Raw genomic sequence first — 19920 nt, forward strand, 5'->3', positions numbered from 1 at the left:
CTGTTAAAGTACTTGTAGAACAGGCAGAGGGATGCTACATTGCGTCGATCGGATAGAGGCTGAAGCTTGGATGATAGTTATTAGGTTGGCGACTCTCTTTTGAACCTTGTCTAGGAGTGAGAGACTAGTAGCAGACGCACCGGCCCAAATATGACAACAATACTCCATACATGGGCGAATGGTCGTCTTATAGAGGTACAGAATACTTTCAGGGGTCAGTAGCTTTCTAGCACGTTAGAGAGAACCTACTTTTTTCGCAGCGGTCCTGGCAATGCTCTCAATGTAATTGTTCCAACTCCTGTTTCCTGTGAACGTTAGGCCGAGGAGTTTAAAAGATGTGCTTTCAGATAAAAAGTCTTTGGCCATTGCTATTGGTGGTAGAGAAGGTTTCTTGTAGTTATTGAAGGAAACAAGTTTAGTCTTGGAAGCATTGAATGTGACCATCCATTTTTGTCCCCATTCCACTACAGATTGGAGGTCATCCTCTAGTGTTTCTGCCATTTCTTTAGATATGTGTTCATTTGTTTTCCTGTCGTGTCTGTTATAGAGTGGGTGTCATCAACATATATACCCATCTCACAGACAATTTTGTCAGGGAGGTCATTTATGAATAATAGAGGTCCAAGGATAGACCCCTGAGGCACTCCCGCATTTATATCATATTGTTTAGATGTACGGCCATCGAGGACAACCTGAATTTTTCTCTTATCTAAGAAGGATTTAATTATGTTAAGTATTCTTCCAATGATCTGGTTTTCCTGAGAAGACCTTTGTGCCATACCCTCTCAAAAGCCTTAGATATATCTAGAGCTACCGCTCTATCCTCCCCTGCTTTGTCAAGTGAATGGTATATACGCTCGGAGATTACAGTTAGAATGTCTGCTGTGGAACGGGCTTGCCTAAATCAATATTTTGGGTCGGTAAGAAGTTTAGCATCTGTAAGGTGATGGACTAGAGCTTGGTTAATTATGGACTCAAATATTTTGGAAAAAAGTGGGAGGAGGCTAATGAGGCAGTAATTTGCTGGGTCAGTTCTTTTGCCAGAATTCTTGAAAACTGGTGCCACAGAAGCAGTTTTCCAGCAGGCAGGAAAGCAAGATTCATTAAGGCATTTGTTGTAAAGTTTGGAGAGGATTGGCGCTACTTTGGCAGAGCACATTTTTAATAGCACAGCCGGGATGAGATCTGGTCCACATGCTTTTGCAGTGTCAAGATTTTTTATAATGGCATGCACCTGAAATGGGGTGATTTTCAGATCATCAAGTGTGGCGTCTGTCCGCAAAGGAAAGTCTGGGAGAGGGTGGTTAACAGGGTCCAGTGTGGAGTTTGAGGCAAACTGACTGGCAAGCATGTATGCCTTCTCAGTTGCTGAGCAAACAACTTCATGATTGTTGGTTAGTGGGGAAATTGTTGATTGCCCATTATTTACTACACTGTTGTAGATTTTCCATAAGTCACAGGTTCCTAATTTCTGAGCTTCAATGCGTTTTTGGGTGGTTTCAATAAATTCTCTCATTCAGTGGTCTCCTTAGCACACTGTTCAGCAAGAAGTGAAAAGATATTTCGCCATGGAGCGCCCCTGATGAGATCCCTGATGGCTTCCCAGTCAGCCTTTTTATAATATCTTGTTGTTTTGAGCAATGGCTCTTCTATTTTGGCTCTAGAGTTTAGGGTGATTTTTACTATTATCACTACATGATCAGCATTCCCAAGTGGGCTGTGGGCATTCGTAACACAATCATCAGGAACTGTGGTCAGAAACAGATCTAAAAGTGATGCGTGCTGCTCTTGCTGGTCAGGGAAACGTAACCATCTGTCATAGGGAATGAGATATAGAAAAGCTATGTGTTGTGGTACCGGCTGCATCTGTGTAATTAGAGAATCCAAGCTAGTTACTGTGTTTGACATTGAAGTCACCAAATACATGAACTTATGCGCTAGTGTCGAAGGAAAGTGCTGTATCTATGCTGTCACAGACTTTGTTAATTAGTGTACAGTCCTGGGTCGAGGGAGAGCGATAGAGAAAATAAAAGTAGCTAATGTTATGTTGTATGTTAAATCTAAAGCACATAAAGGCTTGATCGTCCGATTCTAGTTTTGTTTCTCTAGTCAAGGGGAGGGTGTTTCGAATGTAGACTCCAAGCCCGTGCATATGTCTGTCAGAGTTCTTACAGCAGAGTGGGAGATATCCAGGCATATTAAAGTAGATAGAGGGGATGGAGGCGTGTAGGTTAGTCTCACTTAGTGCTAAGATATCCGGGGTGTTTGTTAGGAGAAATGCTTCAACATCATTTAAATATAACCAATCGTGCAAAAATTGGTACTCCTTGGGCGTTGAGTTCCATGGTAACCAGCACAGAAATTTAATGAAAGAGACCAATATTTTGTTTTTTAATCTAACTTCTCAGACTACTTTTATTTTTTAAGTAAAAACACTTTAAAATAAGTTAAAACACAAAAAAATGTATCTAGGTAGGTAGAAGAGTAACTTAACTTTTTGTTGCATATTTTTTATTTATTTGTTTGTTTATTTGTTTATTATTCTGGAAAATCACACACACACACACATACACACACACTCGAGAGAGAGAGAGAGAGAGAGAGAGAGAGAGAGAGAGAGAGAGATAGAGAGAGAGAGAAACCACAATAAATTTTAACTTTTACACTAGGTGTGTCAGAATTTTGGGGGAATTTTTTTGACACCCCTAACAAAAAACTGCAAATAAAATATAAAAAAACTCGTAATTTCTCTTTTTAAAGTTGGTTGTTTATTTTCTTTATGGAATATACTTCCAAAATAAACTATTAATAAAATCATTTAAAAAATAATAGAAATATTATTTTTTATTTTTTCAAAAACAGTGTTTACAAAGTGGCTGCGCGCCTTCATGCAGCCATTTTGTTTGCGTAATGAAATCAGTTGAATTTTACGAGTTAATTTTTTTTCAATTTTTTCACTTTAAAAATCTATCAAACTTTTTCTTTTGGTTCAATTTTTACGATATTTTCAGGTTCAATGTGAAATTTTATGCTCTTTCCAATAACCCGAATATAATATTCTAGAAAAGGTTTTTTCTTTTTAATTCACCCCCACCCCATTTTGAAATGTCTATTAAAATGAAAATAATTAATTTTCTCACCTCAAATTTATATATCACAAATTGAAGATAAAAGATCAATAAATAAAATAAGCTAATTTAAAAAACAAAAAATACAGTTATTTGCAAGTTTACCTGTAAAGTCCAAAGTTTAAAACCTTTTTTTTTATAAACCACATTGAATTTTTTTTTAAGTGAAACCTTATAGTTTTCTTATACTGCACAGAAAGTTTCGTTTAATCGACACATATTTCTTCACGCACAAGGCTAGACGGCTAACATGAACGTGTTGTTTTTATGTGATTCTGTCCATCCATATTTCTAAACAAGAACAAACACCGCTTCAGCGTTTCACTAACACCATAAAAATGCTTACATAATGGCGGTATTTTCAATACTTACGTAATGGCGGTATTTTCAATGCTTACATAATGGCGGTAAAAATGCTTATGTAATGGCGGTATCCAAAAAATTATTTTATTTAAAAAATACATGGAATTTAAAATATAAATATGGATAAATTCCTAACAATGAAGAATGGAAGTACCCATTGAATAGTATTTTTTATAGGTAAGTAATTTTTTGGAATTTATATATGCATATATTTATCGAAGCAAGTTAAAATTCATTGATTTTCTTTAAATCTTTTTTAAAGAAAACCAATTTAAAAACACAATTATTGCATAATTTGCTATTAAACCTGTTATTTTTTTAATTTGGTCTTTGCTCCTTTAATTGAAATAAAGATTAGGGTTTGAATTACATTTTTCAAGTAGTTATTAGCTTGGAAAGATAGGAGGTCGAATTATTCATTTTTTTTCACGCATTTTTAATGTCGGTTTCTCCACTCTGTCAACGAAAACATAGGAATAAGATACAATTTTTTGTCATAGGATTCAAACACGTTAATACCCTTAAATTTGTTTTTTCTTTCTTTTTTTTTTTCTCATTTTAAATTTATCTGAAAATGGTCGGCAAAAGTCGATTTTCACTGAACAAGGGCGAAAACTTGGTCAGTGCAGATCAAAATACAAATGACTTTTTGCTAGCCAGTGTATGATGGGTAAAGACCACAATACTAAGTTATTTATTACCAGCCAATGTGTGTGTCAGTGCAGGTCACAATAATAAGTTAATCAGGGTGCTTTTTTTGCTTTTTTTTTTTTATCCGTGTTAGTTATCGCCAGCCAGTGTCTGGTCAGTGCAGATCAAAATACTAATAAAAAAGTCTTACAAAATTGAGTTACCTTCCTTATGCCGCAACAACAAGTTTTTCCAAATGATCACCCAATTCTTGACCACAAAGTGTAGCACAGAACGAGTAGCCATTTCTTTTGAGTTCCTAAATAACCACCTCATATTTTTATTAAAAAAAAAAGTAAAATCTTAAAACAATGCCCTTCATTAACTCTAATATAAACCCTAATTTTAAGGTGAAAGATAAAGAAAATAAAATTAAAAATAAAATCTAAAAAAATAAATAAATGCAGTACAAGATCATTATTTTCATATACTACTTTTTCTAAGACGATTATTATTGTATAATTTTTAATTTTTTTTCAATTATTATTGCATAATTGTCTTCTCTAATGTAGATTCTCTCATTTTTATCTCAATCTAGAATGCATCTTTTGGGGAGCTGAGTTTTTCCACACCTTAAATATTGACCTTTCATGTAGGAAGGCAACCTTATAGAGATTCTTCTTTCTCTTAGTATCATCTCATTTTGTTATGGAGTTTTTATTTTTAAACCATTTGATTTATTCTGTCATTTTTTCTTTTTTTTTTAATTTTCCAGCGGAAGAAACATCCAGATTATGATAACAACCTTTCTCAGTTTTTGCCTCGGACAATTCAACTCTGCAGAAGCACTGCTTCTGAACAGGTTTGCATCCTTTTTGTCATTTTATAAGACAAACATATGGATCAAATATTACGATAAACAATTTAGATTCAACAATCATTGCTCTAGACAAGGGCATTTTAACATTTTTGAAACTTATATCAAACTATTCTATTTTTTATGGAAATTGCTCCAGACAAGGCGTGAAGCCACTTGATGTAAGAAGGTAACAAGAATTAAAGATGATTATCATGAAATCAGAAGACATTAGTCTTGGAAATAACAAAGCTATAGGTAGGAGGAAAACAGTCAGCAGGAATGTTCTACAAACCTGCTGTTCTTGGAAAGAAACTACTCGAATAGGAAGCTGTATTATTATGAAGTACTAAAACAACGAATTGTTGAAGATCTTTGACCAACAAGTCAAACAAGCTAAAATAAAGGAAGCAAAGATCAAACAATTCTGAAGAACGCATAAACTATTATGTGGAAAAGACTGAGACTAGCAACATCACATCTGTGAGAGAGAGGTTATAGAGAAAAAGATAGAGTAAGGCCAATCCAATTACAGATACGCTTCTACAACTTATCAAGAACCCTCAAATGGGACAGAGATTCACCTGCTGAAATATGACAATATTACTCAATACATGGCCTGATAATAAGTTTATTTGAAACTGAGGAAAGATATAAACAAAACTATAAAATATATAAGCAAAAATATTGCACATATTTTCACAAGATATCTCATGTCTTGATTACCCCCCCCCAACTCCCCTTGTTTTTTTTGGGGGGGGAACACTAAATATTTCAAGAACAAATATGTTAATGTTGGGGTCAGTTTTGAATTCATTAAGTTCTAAATCATGTGACAAACAGGAAGTCAAGCATTTGTTGAATAATGTGCGTGGCCATCGATATAAAAGCCGGTTGACTGTTGTTGAAGTGGCAACCTGTTTAGCAAACTTCTTGCTCTTTCCCCCCTTTTCCATTTCCATTACCAAAAATGACAACATCCTGCATAAACAAGAACATCAACAAACTAACAGAAACAATGTACATAACATGAACGATAGCAAATAATGGCTGAAAATGCAGAAAACTAATTTTCCAACTTTATTTCTTTTAAATAATTTATGTCGCTAATAATAAAGATTACCAATTTTAGTACAAAATTTTGGATGTACTTTTTGTCATGTTCAGTTCAGCAGGGTAATAGTGTAGTATCTATTCTGTTGTCATGATACCATCTTCCCAGGCATTACCTTCTTCTATTTGGAAGGAGTTATACTGTAATATATAGTGTATCACAAAAGTGAGTATACCCCTCCCATTTCTTCAAATATTTAAGTATATCTCTTCGTGGGACAACACTGAAAAAATGATTTTTTGACACAATGAAAAGTAGTCTGTCTGCAGCATATATAACAAAGTTAATTTATTTTCCCCTCAAAATAACTCAAAATATAGTCATTAAAAGCTAAATCCCTGGCAACAAAAGGGAGTACACCCCTTACGAAAAGTTATCAATATTAACATACAACATGTCAACTCTCAATATTTTGTGGCCACCATCATTATCCAAAACTGCCTTTATTCTCCTAGGCATGGAGTTTACCAGAGCTTCACATGTAGCCACTGGAATGCTCTTCCACTTCAATTACGATATCATGAAGCTGGTAGATATTTGAGACTTTGCGCACCTCTACTTTCTGCTTGAGGATGCCCCAAAGATGTTCTGTTGGGTTCAAGTCTGGAGACATTCTTAGCCAGTCCACCACCTTTACCCTCAGCCTCTTCGGTTGTCTTGGATGTGTGTTTTTGGGTCATTTTCATGCTGGAATGCTGCTCTGCGACCCAGTTTCTGGAGGGAGGGGATCATGCTCTGCTGCAGTATTTGGCAGTACATGTTGGAGTTCATGTTTCCCTCAATGAAATGTAACTCTCCAATACCGTTAACACTCATGCAGCCCAAGACTATGATATTCCCACCACTATGCTTGACTGTAGGCACACGATCAAAGTCTTGTGTGCAACATGAAAAGAAATTTGAATCTTAGGAAGATCTCTATCATTTCAGTAATTATGAGCAATATAATATAAAAGATGGCTTTCCATGTGGTAAGGACATCTCCAGAGAAGATCCTAACTTACCCTATATGTGCTTCCGAGTAGTACTATCTCACACTACGGCATTTATATTTACTCTCTATTATAACAGCGGAGTTACTATCTTTAAAAGCATATCTGAGAAAATTGACCAAGTTCTATCAGCATATCCTTCAGCTAACATTCACGTATGTGGAGACTTCAATGTTCACAATGTGGAATGGTTGACCCACTCAAACAAGACCGATGATGAGGGGAGATTCTGTCATGATTTCTCCATTGCTTATGATCTCACTCAGATTGTTCACGAACCCACTTGTGTGCCCGACAATGACGGCCAGTATGCAAGTCTCCTAGACCTTTTTCTCACAACTTGCCCTGAACTATGTTCAGTTTCTGTTCTGTCTCCTCTTGGATCTTCCGACCACTCAGTTGTATCAATTAAGATAAAAATGAAATGTAATAAGTCCTCAGACGTACCTCTCCATCGTACAGTATATCGATACACTATGGCTGACTGGGATAGTTTCCGTACATTTATATCGGATCTTCCTCTGCGTTCCATGTTTAAAAAGGATGTGTCGTCTATAGTATCAGACCTGACGGAATGGTTAATTGTAGGTATAGACAATTTCATACCCTCGAAAAAGTTCCAGCAAAAACCTAACGGCCAGCCATGATTTTCTCCAGAATGTGCTGCTGCTATTGCGCACAGAAATCACTTTTTCCACTGCTTCCAACGTAATAGATGTATGGAAACTAAAGCCGCTTTCAGGACTGCCAGCAATCATTGTAAGAAAGTAATAAAGAACGCAAGAGAGTTGTATGCTCAGTCCGTCAAGTCCAAAGTAGCTGAGCAGCGGCTTGGTTCCCACCAGTTTTGGCAAATTGCAAACAGAATCCTGAACAGAAGCGTGTGCTCTATCCCAACTATCATCAATGGACCTGAGTTAATCTCGTCAGCATCAGACAAAGCCAAACTCTTTGCCAAGAACTTTGCAGCCAATTCTACCCTTTGCGACCAAGGCCGCCAACCCCCAATATTTCCTCCTGTATCAGAAAGCACATTATGTGATATACAAATATCTGTACGTGATGTTGCCAAGCTAATCAAAAACCTTGATTCCAGTAAAGCAACCGTCCCGGATGGTATTCCAATTATAGAACTCAAAAAACTTCAATCAGAACTAGCACCCATACTTACAAAACTGTTTAAACGTTGTCTTAAGGAGAATTGCTTCCCATCACCCTGGAAAATCTCATCAGTATGCCCTTTATTTAAGAATTCAGGTGATCGTTCATCCCCCTCTCAGTACAGGCCAATAAGTTTCCTGTGCGTCATGAGTAAGTTACTGGAATCTGTGTTAAATACAGAAGTAAACAACGATCTCAGCAAAAATAACCTTCTTAGTGACACACACTATGGTTTCCGTTCTGCTAGATCTACAGCAGATGTGCTTACAGTTATATCTCATAGGATTAGCGAATCTCTCGATAGAGGCAACCTTTCTAGGGCAATTGCTCTTGACATATCAAAGGCCTTTGATAGGGTATGGCATAAAGGTTTACTTCACAAGATCTCCAGCTATGGTATAGCTGGAAATGTCTTTTCAATTATTAAATCATTTCTCTCTGATAGGTTCATAAGAGTAGTAGTTGATGGGCAAAAATCAGAAGCTCACAGTATAAATGCTGGAGTCCCTCAGGGGTCCATCCTGGGCCCAACTCTTTTCCTGATCTACATTAATGATCTTCCAAATCACATCCTTACATCATTCGTAGACATTTTTGCTGACGACACTACCATCTACGGTAGCACATCTAAGACAGTAAACGACCAAGTTCTCTCTTTTTTTTTTTTTTTTACACAGTGATCACCACTTATCAAGGCCCAGAAGCCACTCAGGGATAAGGGTTATTGCAAGTACATTACGTTAGTGTGGAGATTTGATGAAGTGTTTACTTAAGGGGGCGGTTCATTAGGAATTTGTTAACATTGGACTTGAAGACATCCAAGTTGTAGTCTGGTGGGAAGCAGGCAGACGGAACAGAGTTCCACAGGCGTGCAATTCTAAGAAAGAAGCTTTATTCATGGAATCCACGTTTTGATTTAGGCACAGATAAAGAGTGGGGGAAATTTTTCACGGTGGATTTGGCTAGACTGGTGTTTTTCGTGAAAGTTTGGCGAGGGGGGGGACCAGAGATTGGAGTTCAGACGAGCACCTGCCATGGAAATAACGATTCTCTTCCCTCTGATCTTGATCACATTGTACAATGGGGAAAGGTTACTTTTAATGCATCTAAACCAAGCTTCTATCTTTACATCATTAACGTTTTGATCCCCATCTGGCATCAATTAACATGAATGGCTCTCGTCTTGGGGAGGCCTCAAGTTTTCACAGGCTTCTGGGCTTGACCTTTACTCCTGATCTTAAATGGAACACGTACATCAAATCTGTTGCCAAGGCCGCTGAAAAAATGGTCGGATCCTTCTATCGATCCAGTAGATATCTCACTGCTGATGCAATTCTCTATCTATATAAGAGCCAGATACGTCCAAGAATGGAATACTGTTGCCACATATGGGCAGGAGCTGCTAGAAAAGACGTCCTGCCTTGATAGGGTTCAAAATAGACTTCGTGGCCTGGTGGGAGATGTCCTTTTCTCTTCGCTGCAACCTCTATCTCACAGAAGAGATGTTGCGAGTTTGTCTCTGCTTTATCGTTATTTTCATGGAAAGTGTTTGACTGAGCTTCAATCTATGGTCTCTCCTCGCCAAACTTTCACAAGAAACACTAGACTAGCTGAAAACATTATCAATAATTTTCCCCACTCTTTATCTGTACCTAAACCTAAACATATATTCCATGATCAAAGCTTCTTTCTTAGAACTGCACGCCTGTGGAATTGTCTTCCGTTTTCCTGCTTTCCAGCTGTCTATAATATGGTTGTCTTCAAGTCCAACGTGAACAAGTTTCTGATGAGCCGTTCCACTTAAGTTAACAAATTTACCAAACTTCCATTACTATCGATTACTATATTGTCCTTTTGACTACTCTACACTCTTTAACCCTTATCCTTGAGTGGCCTATCGGCCTTGATAAGTGGTGACGCCTATGTAAAAAAAAAAAAAATGGACTCATGGAAAAAAGTTTAAAAAATTACCTGCCAAATATACCCGATGAACCAAGTGCAGGAGAGATTCAAACAGTTGCATATAAAAGTATGGTCAGAATTTTAAAAAGATCTCTCGGTTGGAATATATAACATAGCTGGGGAATGTTTGGCATCTGGTAGGATGCCCCATCTCCAGCTTGAACAAACTGATGAGAAAATTGAAAAAAAGTGCAAATACACACATGTAAACACACGCATATACGATTACTACGATCTAATTGTGCTGCAGATTTTATTTCTGAAATGTTTCTTAATATGATTCAGAGTTGAGCAGCCACTAATTTGTTTCCCCCTTTTTCAGCTCGGCTTTAACATCCGTGGCGGTAAAGAACATCACTATGGAATATTTGTATCGAAGGTAAGAGGAATAAATCTTTATGTCATAGAATTAACACAGTTGCAACATTGAACAACCTGAAAATCTTAATGATCGCATTGAGGTGGAAGTAAACACCATATTGCATCTTCGTGGATATTGTGTGTTCGACCAGAAAAATAACATCCGACTGTTAACGTCACATAAAAAAAAGTAAACAACATCACAAAGAGAATATGGCCAAATTGATTGCACAGGTGAAATGGCAGTTTAGAATATCTGGGTATCCAAAATTGTTATATTAACCAGTTAGATTTTGCATTACTAGAATTTGACTTGGCAGATAGAATTCTCCTTGTGGCTTATTATATCTATAGAAGCTGAATAGGTTTGATTTTTTTCTCTCGTTTATATAGCTGCCGCATTGAACTAAATATAGCCCACATTACTCACCTTTTTGTCTGTCAGTTGTGTTTCAAAATTTATAATGATCGATTAATTAGTTGTGTTTATAATGCATAAGAATTCTGCATTAATTAAATTATTATATTTATGCGTATTTTATGACTGGGCAATGCCGGGCAACTTGCTAGTACTATATATATTAACCCCAAAATACAATATTATTAGCAAGGTTAAAAAAATACATCATTATAAAAATGGCAAAATTATTGGATAGCATTACTAACTACAACCAAAACAAATTATCACAACTGTGGGTGCTTATTTAGAATTAAACTTATTTTTAAAAATCTAAATTCCAAAAAAATCTTTATGATGTACGTACCTGCCACAAAACGATGCCATATTGTTACATTGAGGGGGAACTATATGACCGTGTGCATACGGCACCAGAAGGCATATGTTGTATTGTCAGGGATTATGTATAACATGGAGAGTGTATATATTATGTACGTGTGTCTAATTTGTGTATAAAAATTATGACAGCATATTCATTTAAACAACACACATGTAACAAAAGGACAAATAACAGTACTTTGTGGTTGTAACATCGGCCCATCGGAAAAAAAATTTTGTTTGACGAATTCTCGGAAAAAGCTGCAAAGAAGGTTCAATCCCAATGAATCAAGAAATCTCGGGGTGTCTTTTCTGTAACTTTTATTTCGGATGCATTCCTAGACTAATTCATTCTGGGAGCCATCACTATCCAACTCGAACCACTCTATCTCAATCTTTTTCTGTGTCTGCTCTCTCTCGCTTCCGATCTCTGACTACTCAAATCATCGTATCTTTTCTCAAAACTCTAAATCAAGTTTGCATCACTTTATAATAACCTCTATGTAAGAGTCGTCAAACTCTAGAGATCAATTTATTTTAAATTATTGTTTATGTTCTACATTCTTTAATTTTCTAAACATCTTTACATAAATGATTAACATTGACTAACAGCATAACAATATTCCGCATAAATGATTTTTTCTGTAAATATTTTTTTTGCTACGATAGCATTCTATTTTTATAAATATTACAATGATTATAATAATCAACCATTTTAATTTTAGTTTCCGGTGTTTTCCGTTAGACTAACAGCATAAGAATATTCCCCATCGAGTCCAGATCAAAGTGTAGTATCTGTTCCGGCAGATACTGCAAGCAAAGACCATATGTGTGGGCAACCTCACATATAAGACCTTGGTCAATGTAGGGGCAACCCTTCATACCAATTGTCACTATCCAACTCCCCTACTCCCCGGGGAGTTGGTCCCCATTTCCCCTTCACTCCTCACATTAAAAATCGGCCTTGTGCCTAATCTGCTCGGTGGGGGAGCAAATAAATACCATCTGTTCTTCAGATGTTGCACTTCAATTTCTTGTTCTCTGTCAGTGGAGGAGAAATCCTTCACGACTAAGACAATTTTTATTTTTGTTCCTTTTCTCCACTTTAAAAAACGACCCTGGTATTTAACTCTGTCCCGTGGGGAGACATTGTAAATAGGAACAATATTCCCCAAATCACATCAATTGATTAAGTAGTTTTCTTTTTTATAGAAAATAATTTTTACGATTTTTACTGATTTTAATAGTAAATTGTATCCATTACAAGACTAATTTTGATCTCGATAGTCCGAATTGAGTTGTCTCCCCCCTTATTTGAGAGTATAAAACATGAGGGACTCCAACATAACATCTCCCGTTTTTTTTTGCTTTTACAAAGGGGTCACTACATTATCAAAGCCCACAGACTACTCAATGTTAATGGGTGTACGGTGATCATCAGGAGAACAGCATAGTAATCGTTAGTAGTGGGAATTTGATATAATTTGATTATTTAAGGGGATGACTCATCAAAAATTTATTTACATTGGACTTGAATACAGTCAGCTTGTAGTCATTTGAAAAACAGCCCAATAGGACAGAATTCCACAGGTAAACAGTTCTAGGAAAGAAGCTTCGTCATAAAATTTAGTTTTCTTAGTTAAAATAAATTACTTAATTTACGTGATTTTTGGAATATAACATTTTCGTTTCGTGATGAGTGCATATAGCATAAAGTTTTAAAAAGATTTTTCTGTGTTTTGTTTTGGAAATAGGTTTAATTCTAAATAAGTATTCACCTGGTATCGCTGATCAAAGGGAGCTAACTGTGTTTTTCTTATAAGCCTCAATTTCAAAGAATATTTTTATGATTTAATGATAAGTAATTAACAAATAAAATTTTATTAATCGCATTAAACTGTGTTTTATGATGAACTAGTAAGGATACCCAGCATTACCCTAGATTATAATTTCTACAAATTACATAGATAACAGAAAAAAAGAAAAGAAAATGAAACAATCTGTGAGGAGGATGTTTGAATCACTACATATTGTGGATATGAAATGTTAGCGGATAGAATCTGACACCTATTTTTAGCAGTCATTTTCACAGCTTGTAGCAAATGTTTTTCCAATTAAACTTGGCATTGTTAAAGAGTGTATACCTCCACCAATTTACAAAAATCATAAAAAGAACAAACTAAATAAATTAAATGAAATAAAAATTTCAAATAAACATATATTTTAACAACACTTGACTTGAGGATGAAGTCTCTAGAAGTGACACCCATGGAATCGATAATAAAATTCACGTTTCTTTCTGAAATTCAAAGTCAAGTCTATGGCTGACTTGACCACCAAGTTTCAATCATAAGTTCCCTACAGTTTTAGTTTTATCTCCACTCAATCTTCTAAGAGGCCCTTTAATGATTGTTTCATCTGTAGGATCCTGAGCGGGCTTCACAATCATCAGACGTTAAGCTTCCAGATGTTTATCTGTGGGATTTTCTCAATTTTGAAACATTTCCATCACAACTAAATCAGGAGTTATTGATAAGGAACAATTACATTGAGAGCATTGCCAGGACCGCTGCGAAGAAGGTAGGCTCTCTCTACCATGCTAGAAAGCTACTAACGTCCAAAAGTATCCTGTATCTGTATAAAGCCACCATTCGCCCATGTATGGAGTATTACTGTCATATTTGAGCTGGTGCATCTGCTACTAGTCTCTCACTCCTAGACAAAGTCCAAAAAAGAGTCGCCAACCTGATAGGTCCTGAACTGTCATCTAAGCTTCAGCCTCTGTCCCACTGATGAAATGTTGCATCCCTCTGCCTGTTCTACAAGTATTTTTTTTTATTTATTTATTTATTTTTTTACATGGGGGTCACCACTTATCAAGGCCCGAAGGCCACTCAAGGATAAGGGTTATTGCGTGTACAGTAATCAATGAGATAGTATTGTAGTAATCATTAGTAATGGGGTTTTTGATAGAGTGTCTTACTTAAGGGGGCGGTTTGTCAGGTGTTTGTTTATGTTGGACTTGAAGACATCCAAGTTGTAGTCAGGTGGGAAACAGGCAAGCGGCAGAGAGTTCCACTGGCGTGCAGTTCTAAGAAAGAAGCTTTGCTCATGGAACCTACGTTTGGATTTAGGCACAGATAAAGAGTGGGGAAAATTATTGACAGTAGTTTCAGCCAGATGAGTGTTTCTTGTGAAAGATTGGCGAGGGGGGACGAGGGATTGGAGCTCAGACGAGCACCTGCTATGGAAATAACGATAAAACAAAAACAGGCTCGCAACGTCTCTTCTGTGGGAGAGAGGTTGCAGGGAAGAGAAAAGGGTATCCCCCACTAAGCCACAAAGTCTATTTTGTACTCTGTCAAGGCAGGATAGGCTGTTTTTAGCAGCTCCTGCCCAGATGTGGTAGCAGTACTCCATCCTTGGATGTACTTGGCTTTTATACAAATAGAGAATTGCATTAGTAGTGAGATATCTTCTGGAGCGGTAGAAGGATCCCACCATTTTCCCAGCGTCTCTGGCAACAGAAGCTTGTCAAAACATGGAGCCTCCCCCAGACGAGAGCCATCCATTTCAATTGATGCCAAATGGGGATCAGAACGTTGATGATGTAAAGACAGAAGCTTGGTTTTAGATGCATTAAAAGTAACCAGCCACGTCTTCACCCATTGTACCACGCACTCAAGATCAGAGGAGAGAGAATCAGAGAGAACTTTGTCATTTACAGCCTTTGATGTGTTCCATAGGTGGTCGTATCATCAGCATAAATGTCAATGGTTTCCACTCTAATAAAGACTACAGATGTTAAAAGATCCCATTTTATCAGCTTACCACTCGAGCAATCGTCCAGCATTGGTCATCTGTAGAGAAGAGGTAATTTTTTAAACAAAAGAAAATAACAATTCGACGGTTGTTATTTTCAAAACAATTATTCTGAGTGAAAAGTTACATTTGTGTAGAAAAAGACAAAAAAGTTCTAAATACATTTTCTAATTAAAGTGTTTGGCTCCGTTGTCAAGTTTTTGATTTTGTGTCTTCAACTCTTAAGCTTGCAACCTGTTTTAAGGTGATGTGGTGTCTAGTGGTAAGCAAAATGAAGTCTTGGCTACAAAATGCAGTTGCTCATTTTGTGTAGAGAATTCAGCAAGGCAATCCGGCATTGCCCAGTCTTTTCCAAACTCGCTTTCTCTGAGGGGAGATTTCTTGTCTCACTGTATCAAATTATTTTTTTCTCCTTCTCACTCTCCATTGTCCCAGGAAGAAAGAAGCCCCCCCCCTTCTCTATTTCTAGCAATTATTACATCATCTGTAGAATAAAGACAACAAAACTATATTAAAAAACAGCTTTATTTATCTTCATTAGTAGTGTGTACATGAGAGAGAAACGGGTTAATAGCTGAAGTGTTTTTGTGTGTAAAGATAGATTGAATATTATGCTGGCTTGTTGAAGGAGAGAATAGTTCAGTTTACATGTGCTGTAGTCAGTCGTCGTTGAGATAAATAATTAGACAGTTCTGCGATGTAGAAAAGCTAAGCCGGTTAATGGAGAAAGAAAGAGAAAGGTATTTAGTGTGTTTATGTGTTGTAGCAGATAGTAGGAGTGTGCGTCTAGTTCATGTATCGACGTGAGTTGCCTTGTAGTTTGTAAAGAAAGTTTATGTGTGTACCATCTATTGTGGACAAAGAATTAAAGAGTCTTGTAGAATGAGAAAAAATGTTGGGTGTGAAGATAGCTATGTTGGCTTGTGGTACTCACGTTAGCCAGAGGCCAAAGCCCCCCCCCCCCGGCAAGGTGTGCTGCCGGCCAGAGCAGGGAGAAAGAGAGTAAGAGGGAGAGCATTGTCGGTTTTACCACAAGACTGGGAGCTGGCTTGTGATTGGGCAAGCCTGTAAGACAGAAGATTTAAATCTCAAGCCACAAGATTTCGCCTCTGCCAGTTATTGTGTCAATTTTTCAACTGCTACATGTTTGTCTTTCTCTCCCTCACTGAAATGGAATTTGTTTTTCCAAAACTCTGGGAAAAATTGTCAATCACCACCGTTTGTTCACCGTAAGTGACCTACATTGGTTATAAAACAACTTGTTCGTCAATTGAACTTTACTCTTCATATGATGTGAAAAAAAAAAATTTTTTTTTTTTTAGGGTTTTTGCATTTCATTAATTAAATTGTGAGTTACTTTTTTTTCTCTCAAAAAACCAAACTTTCACATCAACACTTTTTTTTATCCAATAATATCGTCATAGAAAGGTGAAAATAAAGTATATTTGGGCCATCTGTGACTAAAAGCTTTATGTTATCTTCTGGTTTTTGGCTTATTGTGGATCCTCTTTGAGGACCAGTGTCTCCTTTGTAGCAGGGTAACTCCTGAATTGCTGTACTGCTTTTTCACAAGCAAATAACTGAAAGGTCCTAACTGTAACCCTAATTTCTGTTTCTAACCCGCCAAGTAGGCCCGTTTGAGCATATTTCTCGACCAATAACTTTTACATATTCTCTCTCTGCAGGTAATGGCCTCTAGTGAACCCGACGCCAAAGGACTTACAAAAGGAGATCAAGTAAGTTTCATTTCCAACCTGAGTAATAAATATCTGTAGATATTGCATAACTCCAAGGGAGGTAATTCAATATATATTAAAGCAGAATAATCATTTCATTCATTGACTCATGCAGTCTACTATTCTTATCTTAGTTATTATTTATACATTTCGATTGATGTAACCTCTGATCTTCTTTGGCTGCTTCTTTTCAGAAATGTTTATGTTGCACTTAGAAACTTATACAGAATTTTGAACTGAACTAATATTAAATAAATATCCATGAGGATATTGTTCCACGTGGGCTTATAGTGCTACGGATAAATGCGTTGATTAAAACTAATGGATGATGTCTGCTTCTGGATTCATGTAACAGCATTTGCACATCAGCAGTGTTATTTGAGAATAGAGCAATATCGTCTGCGTAATCTGTGTCAGTTATGTGTGTTGATGGGTGGTGTCTGCTTCTGGATTTATTTAAGGTGAAATCCAGTGTGCTGTGTATATCGACAGAATACACAATCAAGACAAACAATGTAAAGAAAAGGGGCTAAGTGTCTCCTTGAAGAACCCTGGTGTGAATGTCAAAGAATTCAATGTCCATCAATACACATAACTGGCACAGATTACGCAGATGATATTGTTCTGTTCGTGAATAACACTGTTACGGGAACTAAAAAAGCCTGCAAATGACATTGGTCTTTATATTTATGCAGATAAGACAAAGTTTATGACTTTCAATGCGGAGGGGGAGATCAAAGCTCGAGATGGAACAACACTGAAAGAAATTACTGAGTTTACGTACCTGGGTAGCGACATAGATTCTACGGAGAGAGATATTGAATTTTACATCTCAAAAGCCTGGGCTGCATTGGATAAGTTGCGGTCAGTATGGACTTCTATGCTAACTGACAAACTGAAAAGGCATTTCTTCAAAGCAGTGATGGAGTCTGTTCTTGTTTACTGTGCTACAACCTGGACACTCATCAAAAGATTGGAAAGAAAGCTAGATGGCACATACACCCATATGATACGAACAGTGTTAAATATATCTTGGCAAGATCATTCCACTAAGCAGCAACTTTATGGCAACCTACCTGCCATATCTACTACCATCAAGGTGCATCGTCTACTACCAGCATGGGCGCACGAGCATACGATGACCTAGATCCACATACATCCAGCAAATTGCACATGACATCAACTGTGATCCTGAAGATCTGAGGCAGCTGATGGAAGACAGGGAAATCTGGAGAGAGTCACATTAGTCCAACCAGATAGATAGATAGATAGAACAATCAGCTGCTTGTGACAGGCTTCTGGAGGCTACTTGCAACATGCAATAATAACTAAAAATGATAAAATAATTAAATCTTTTACCCTATCATGACTGATAGAACATGAACAATCTACCTCAGTGATTAAATAAAAGATTTAGTTTGAAATTTTGTATCAATTCCTGAGTTTGACAAAAAGTTTCTTTACTTCAAAAACTTGTATCAAAAAAAGGTCAGAGGTTACATTGGTTGAGACATTGTGAACATATCAAGATGAGAATAATTCAAATAATCCAATCTAAGGGAGGTAATTCAGTACATATTAAAGTAAAAGAATTGGTTCTTGTTCAGAATTATCCCTTTATTAAAAAACAAAAATAAAAAAAGTTTGTATGATGTTAATAGATTAATGTGAATTTGTAGTCATTACAACATAAATATCTTTAATTATGCTGATTAATCAGACTATTAGTCTCATCTTGGGTGTTATTAGCACAACGTTTTGATCACTGTAACCTACGACCTTCTTCAGGTGTTGAGAACATGCTTCTTTTCCTACTAAGGAAAAAGATGGTTAGCTCTGCATTACAAGAATTCAAACCGTTTGTTTGAGGGTGGGTGCGTAGATTATAAAGAAGGTTCAATTGTCAGGGGTAACTAAGATATTTTTTAAAGATTTTTCTATCGCTCAATTTTTCAGGAACCTGACATATAATCCCAAATCTAAACTGTCTCAAAATCTATCTTCTTTTCACTACATCATTAATAAGATCACCTGATATTTTTATATAATCGATAATTTTTACCTAGAAATTGTGAAATCTGATAGCATAATAATAATTCCAAAGTTATTATAAATAAACACTTCATTCTAAAACATATTTTAGCTGACAATCCATTTTGTTCTAATATTCCAACATTAACATTCTCGATACATTTCTATCGTGAATATTTTATCTGTAAAATAGTCAATTCATTTCAATACATATTTTCTCACATTCTATTTTCCAAGCCTCAACAAAGATCATAAGAATAGTCATTCAGGTTACTTGGCATTGCCCCGGCAGTGTCTATATAACAAAGGTATATCATCACAAGTTTGATCTGTTCAGCTGGAATACAGTGCGGTAGTTAAACATTGCAGTTGGGCAAGAATGCTTTATCATTATTTTTATGGAAAGTACTCATCCGAGCTTCAATCTATGCCCCCCCCCTTGCTGAACTTTCACGAAAAACAATCATCTAGCCAAAACCACTATCAATAATTTCCCACACTCTTTATCTGTGCCTAAGCCTAAACGGAGATTCCATGAAAAAAATCTTCTTTCTTAGAACTGCATGTCTGTGGAACTCTGTTGCGTTTGCCTGCTTTCCAGCTGACTACAATTTGTTTGTCTTCAAGTCCAACATAAACAAGTTCTTGATGAACCATCCCCCTAACTAATCTTATTTACAAAATTTCCACTACTTATGATAACTATGCTATAATCACATTGACTAATGTATACCCATTAACCCTTATTCTCAAGTGGCCTCCGGGTCTTGATAAGTGATGATTCCTGAGTAAAAAAAAAAAGACAACAGAAGCAATTGTTACATTCTGGCGAGTAGACAGCAGATCTAATCCAAGCGGATCATATGCACTAGCGGGATTAACAGGGTCACGGGAGGGAATATGTAGTATATATCTGATGGCATGATGCTCACGAATCAGAGATTACCTTGCCAACTTCGGCAAACACTAGGTAGATAGATAGGTAGATAG

At 36.6% G+C, this 19920-nt stretch overlaps 1 protein-coding gene across 1 annotated transcript in view; it reads left to right on the top strand.

Annotated features, from left to right (window-relative positions):
* LOC145301436 (PDZ domain-containing protein 11-like) overlaps positions 1 to 19920 on the top strand; it is a 41735-nt gene that overhangs the window by 2116 nt on the left and 19699 nt on the right. Inside the window, exons 2-4 of the mRNA XM_080144575.1 lie at positions 4897 to 4983; positions 10529 to 10585; positions 16849 to 16899. Of these exons, the coding sequence (XP_080000701.1) occupies positions 4897 to 4983; positions 10529 to 10585; positions 16849 to 16899 (195 nt within the window). The remainder of the gene's footprint in view (positions 1 to 4896; positions 4984 to 10528; positions 10586 to 16848; positions 16900 to 19920) is intronic.

Source organism: Euprymna scolopes, chromosome 2 (genome assembly GCF_053919585.1).
Source record: "Euprymna scolopes isolate OS-2025 chromosome 2, ASM5391958v1, whole genome shotgun sequence".
Classification (NCBI taxonomy): Eukaryota; Metazoa; Mollusca; class Cephalopoda; order Sepiida; family Sepiolidae; genus Euprymna; species Euprymna scolopes.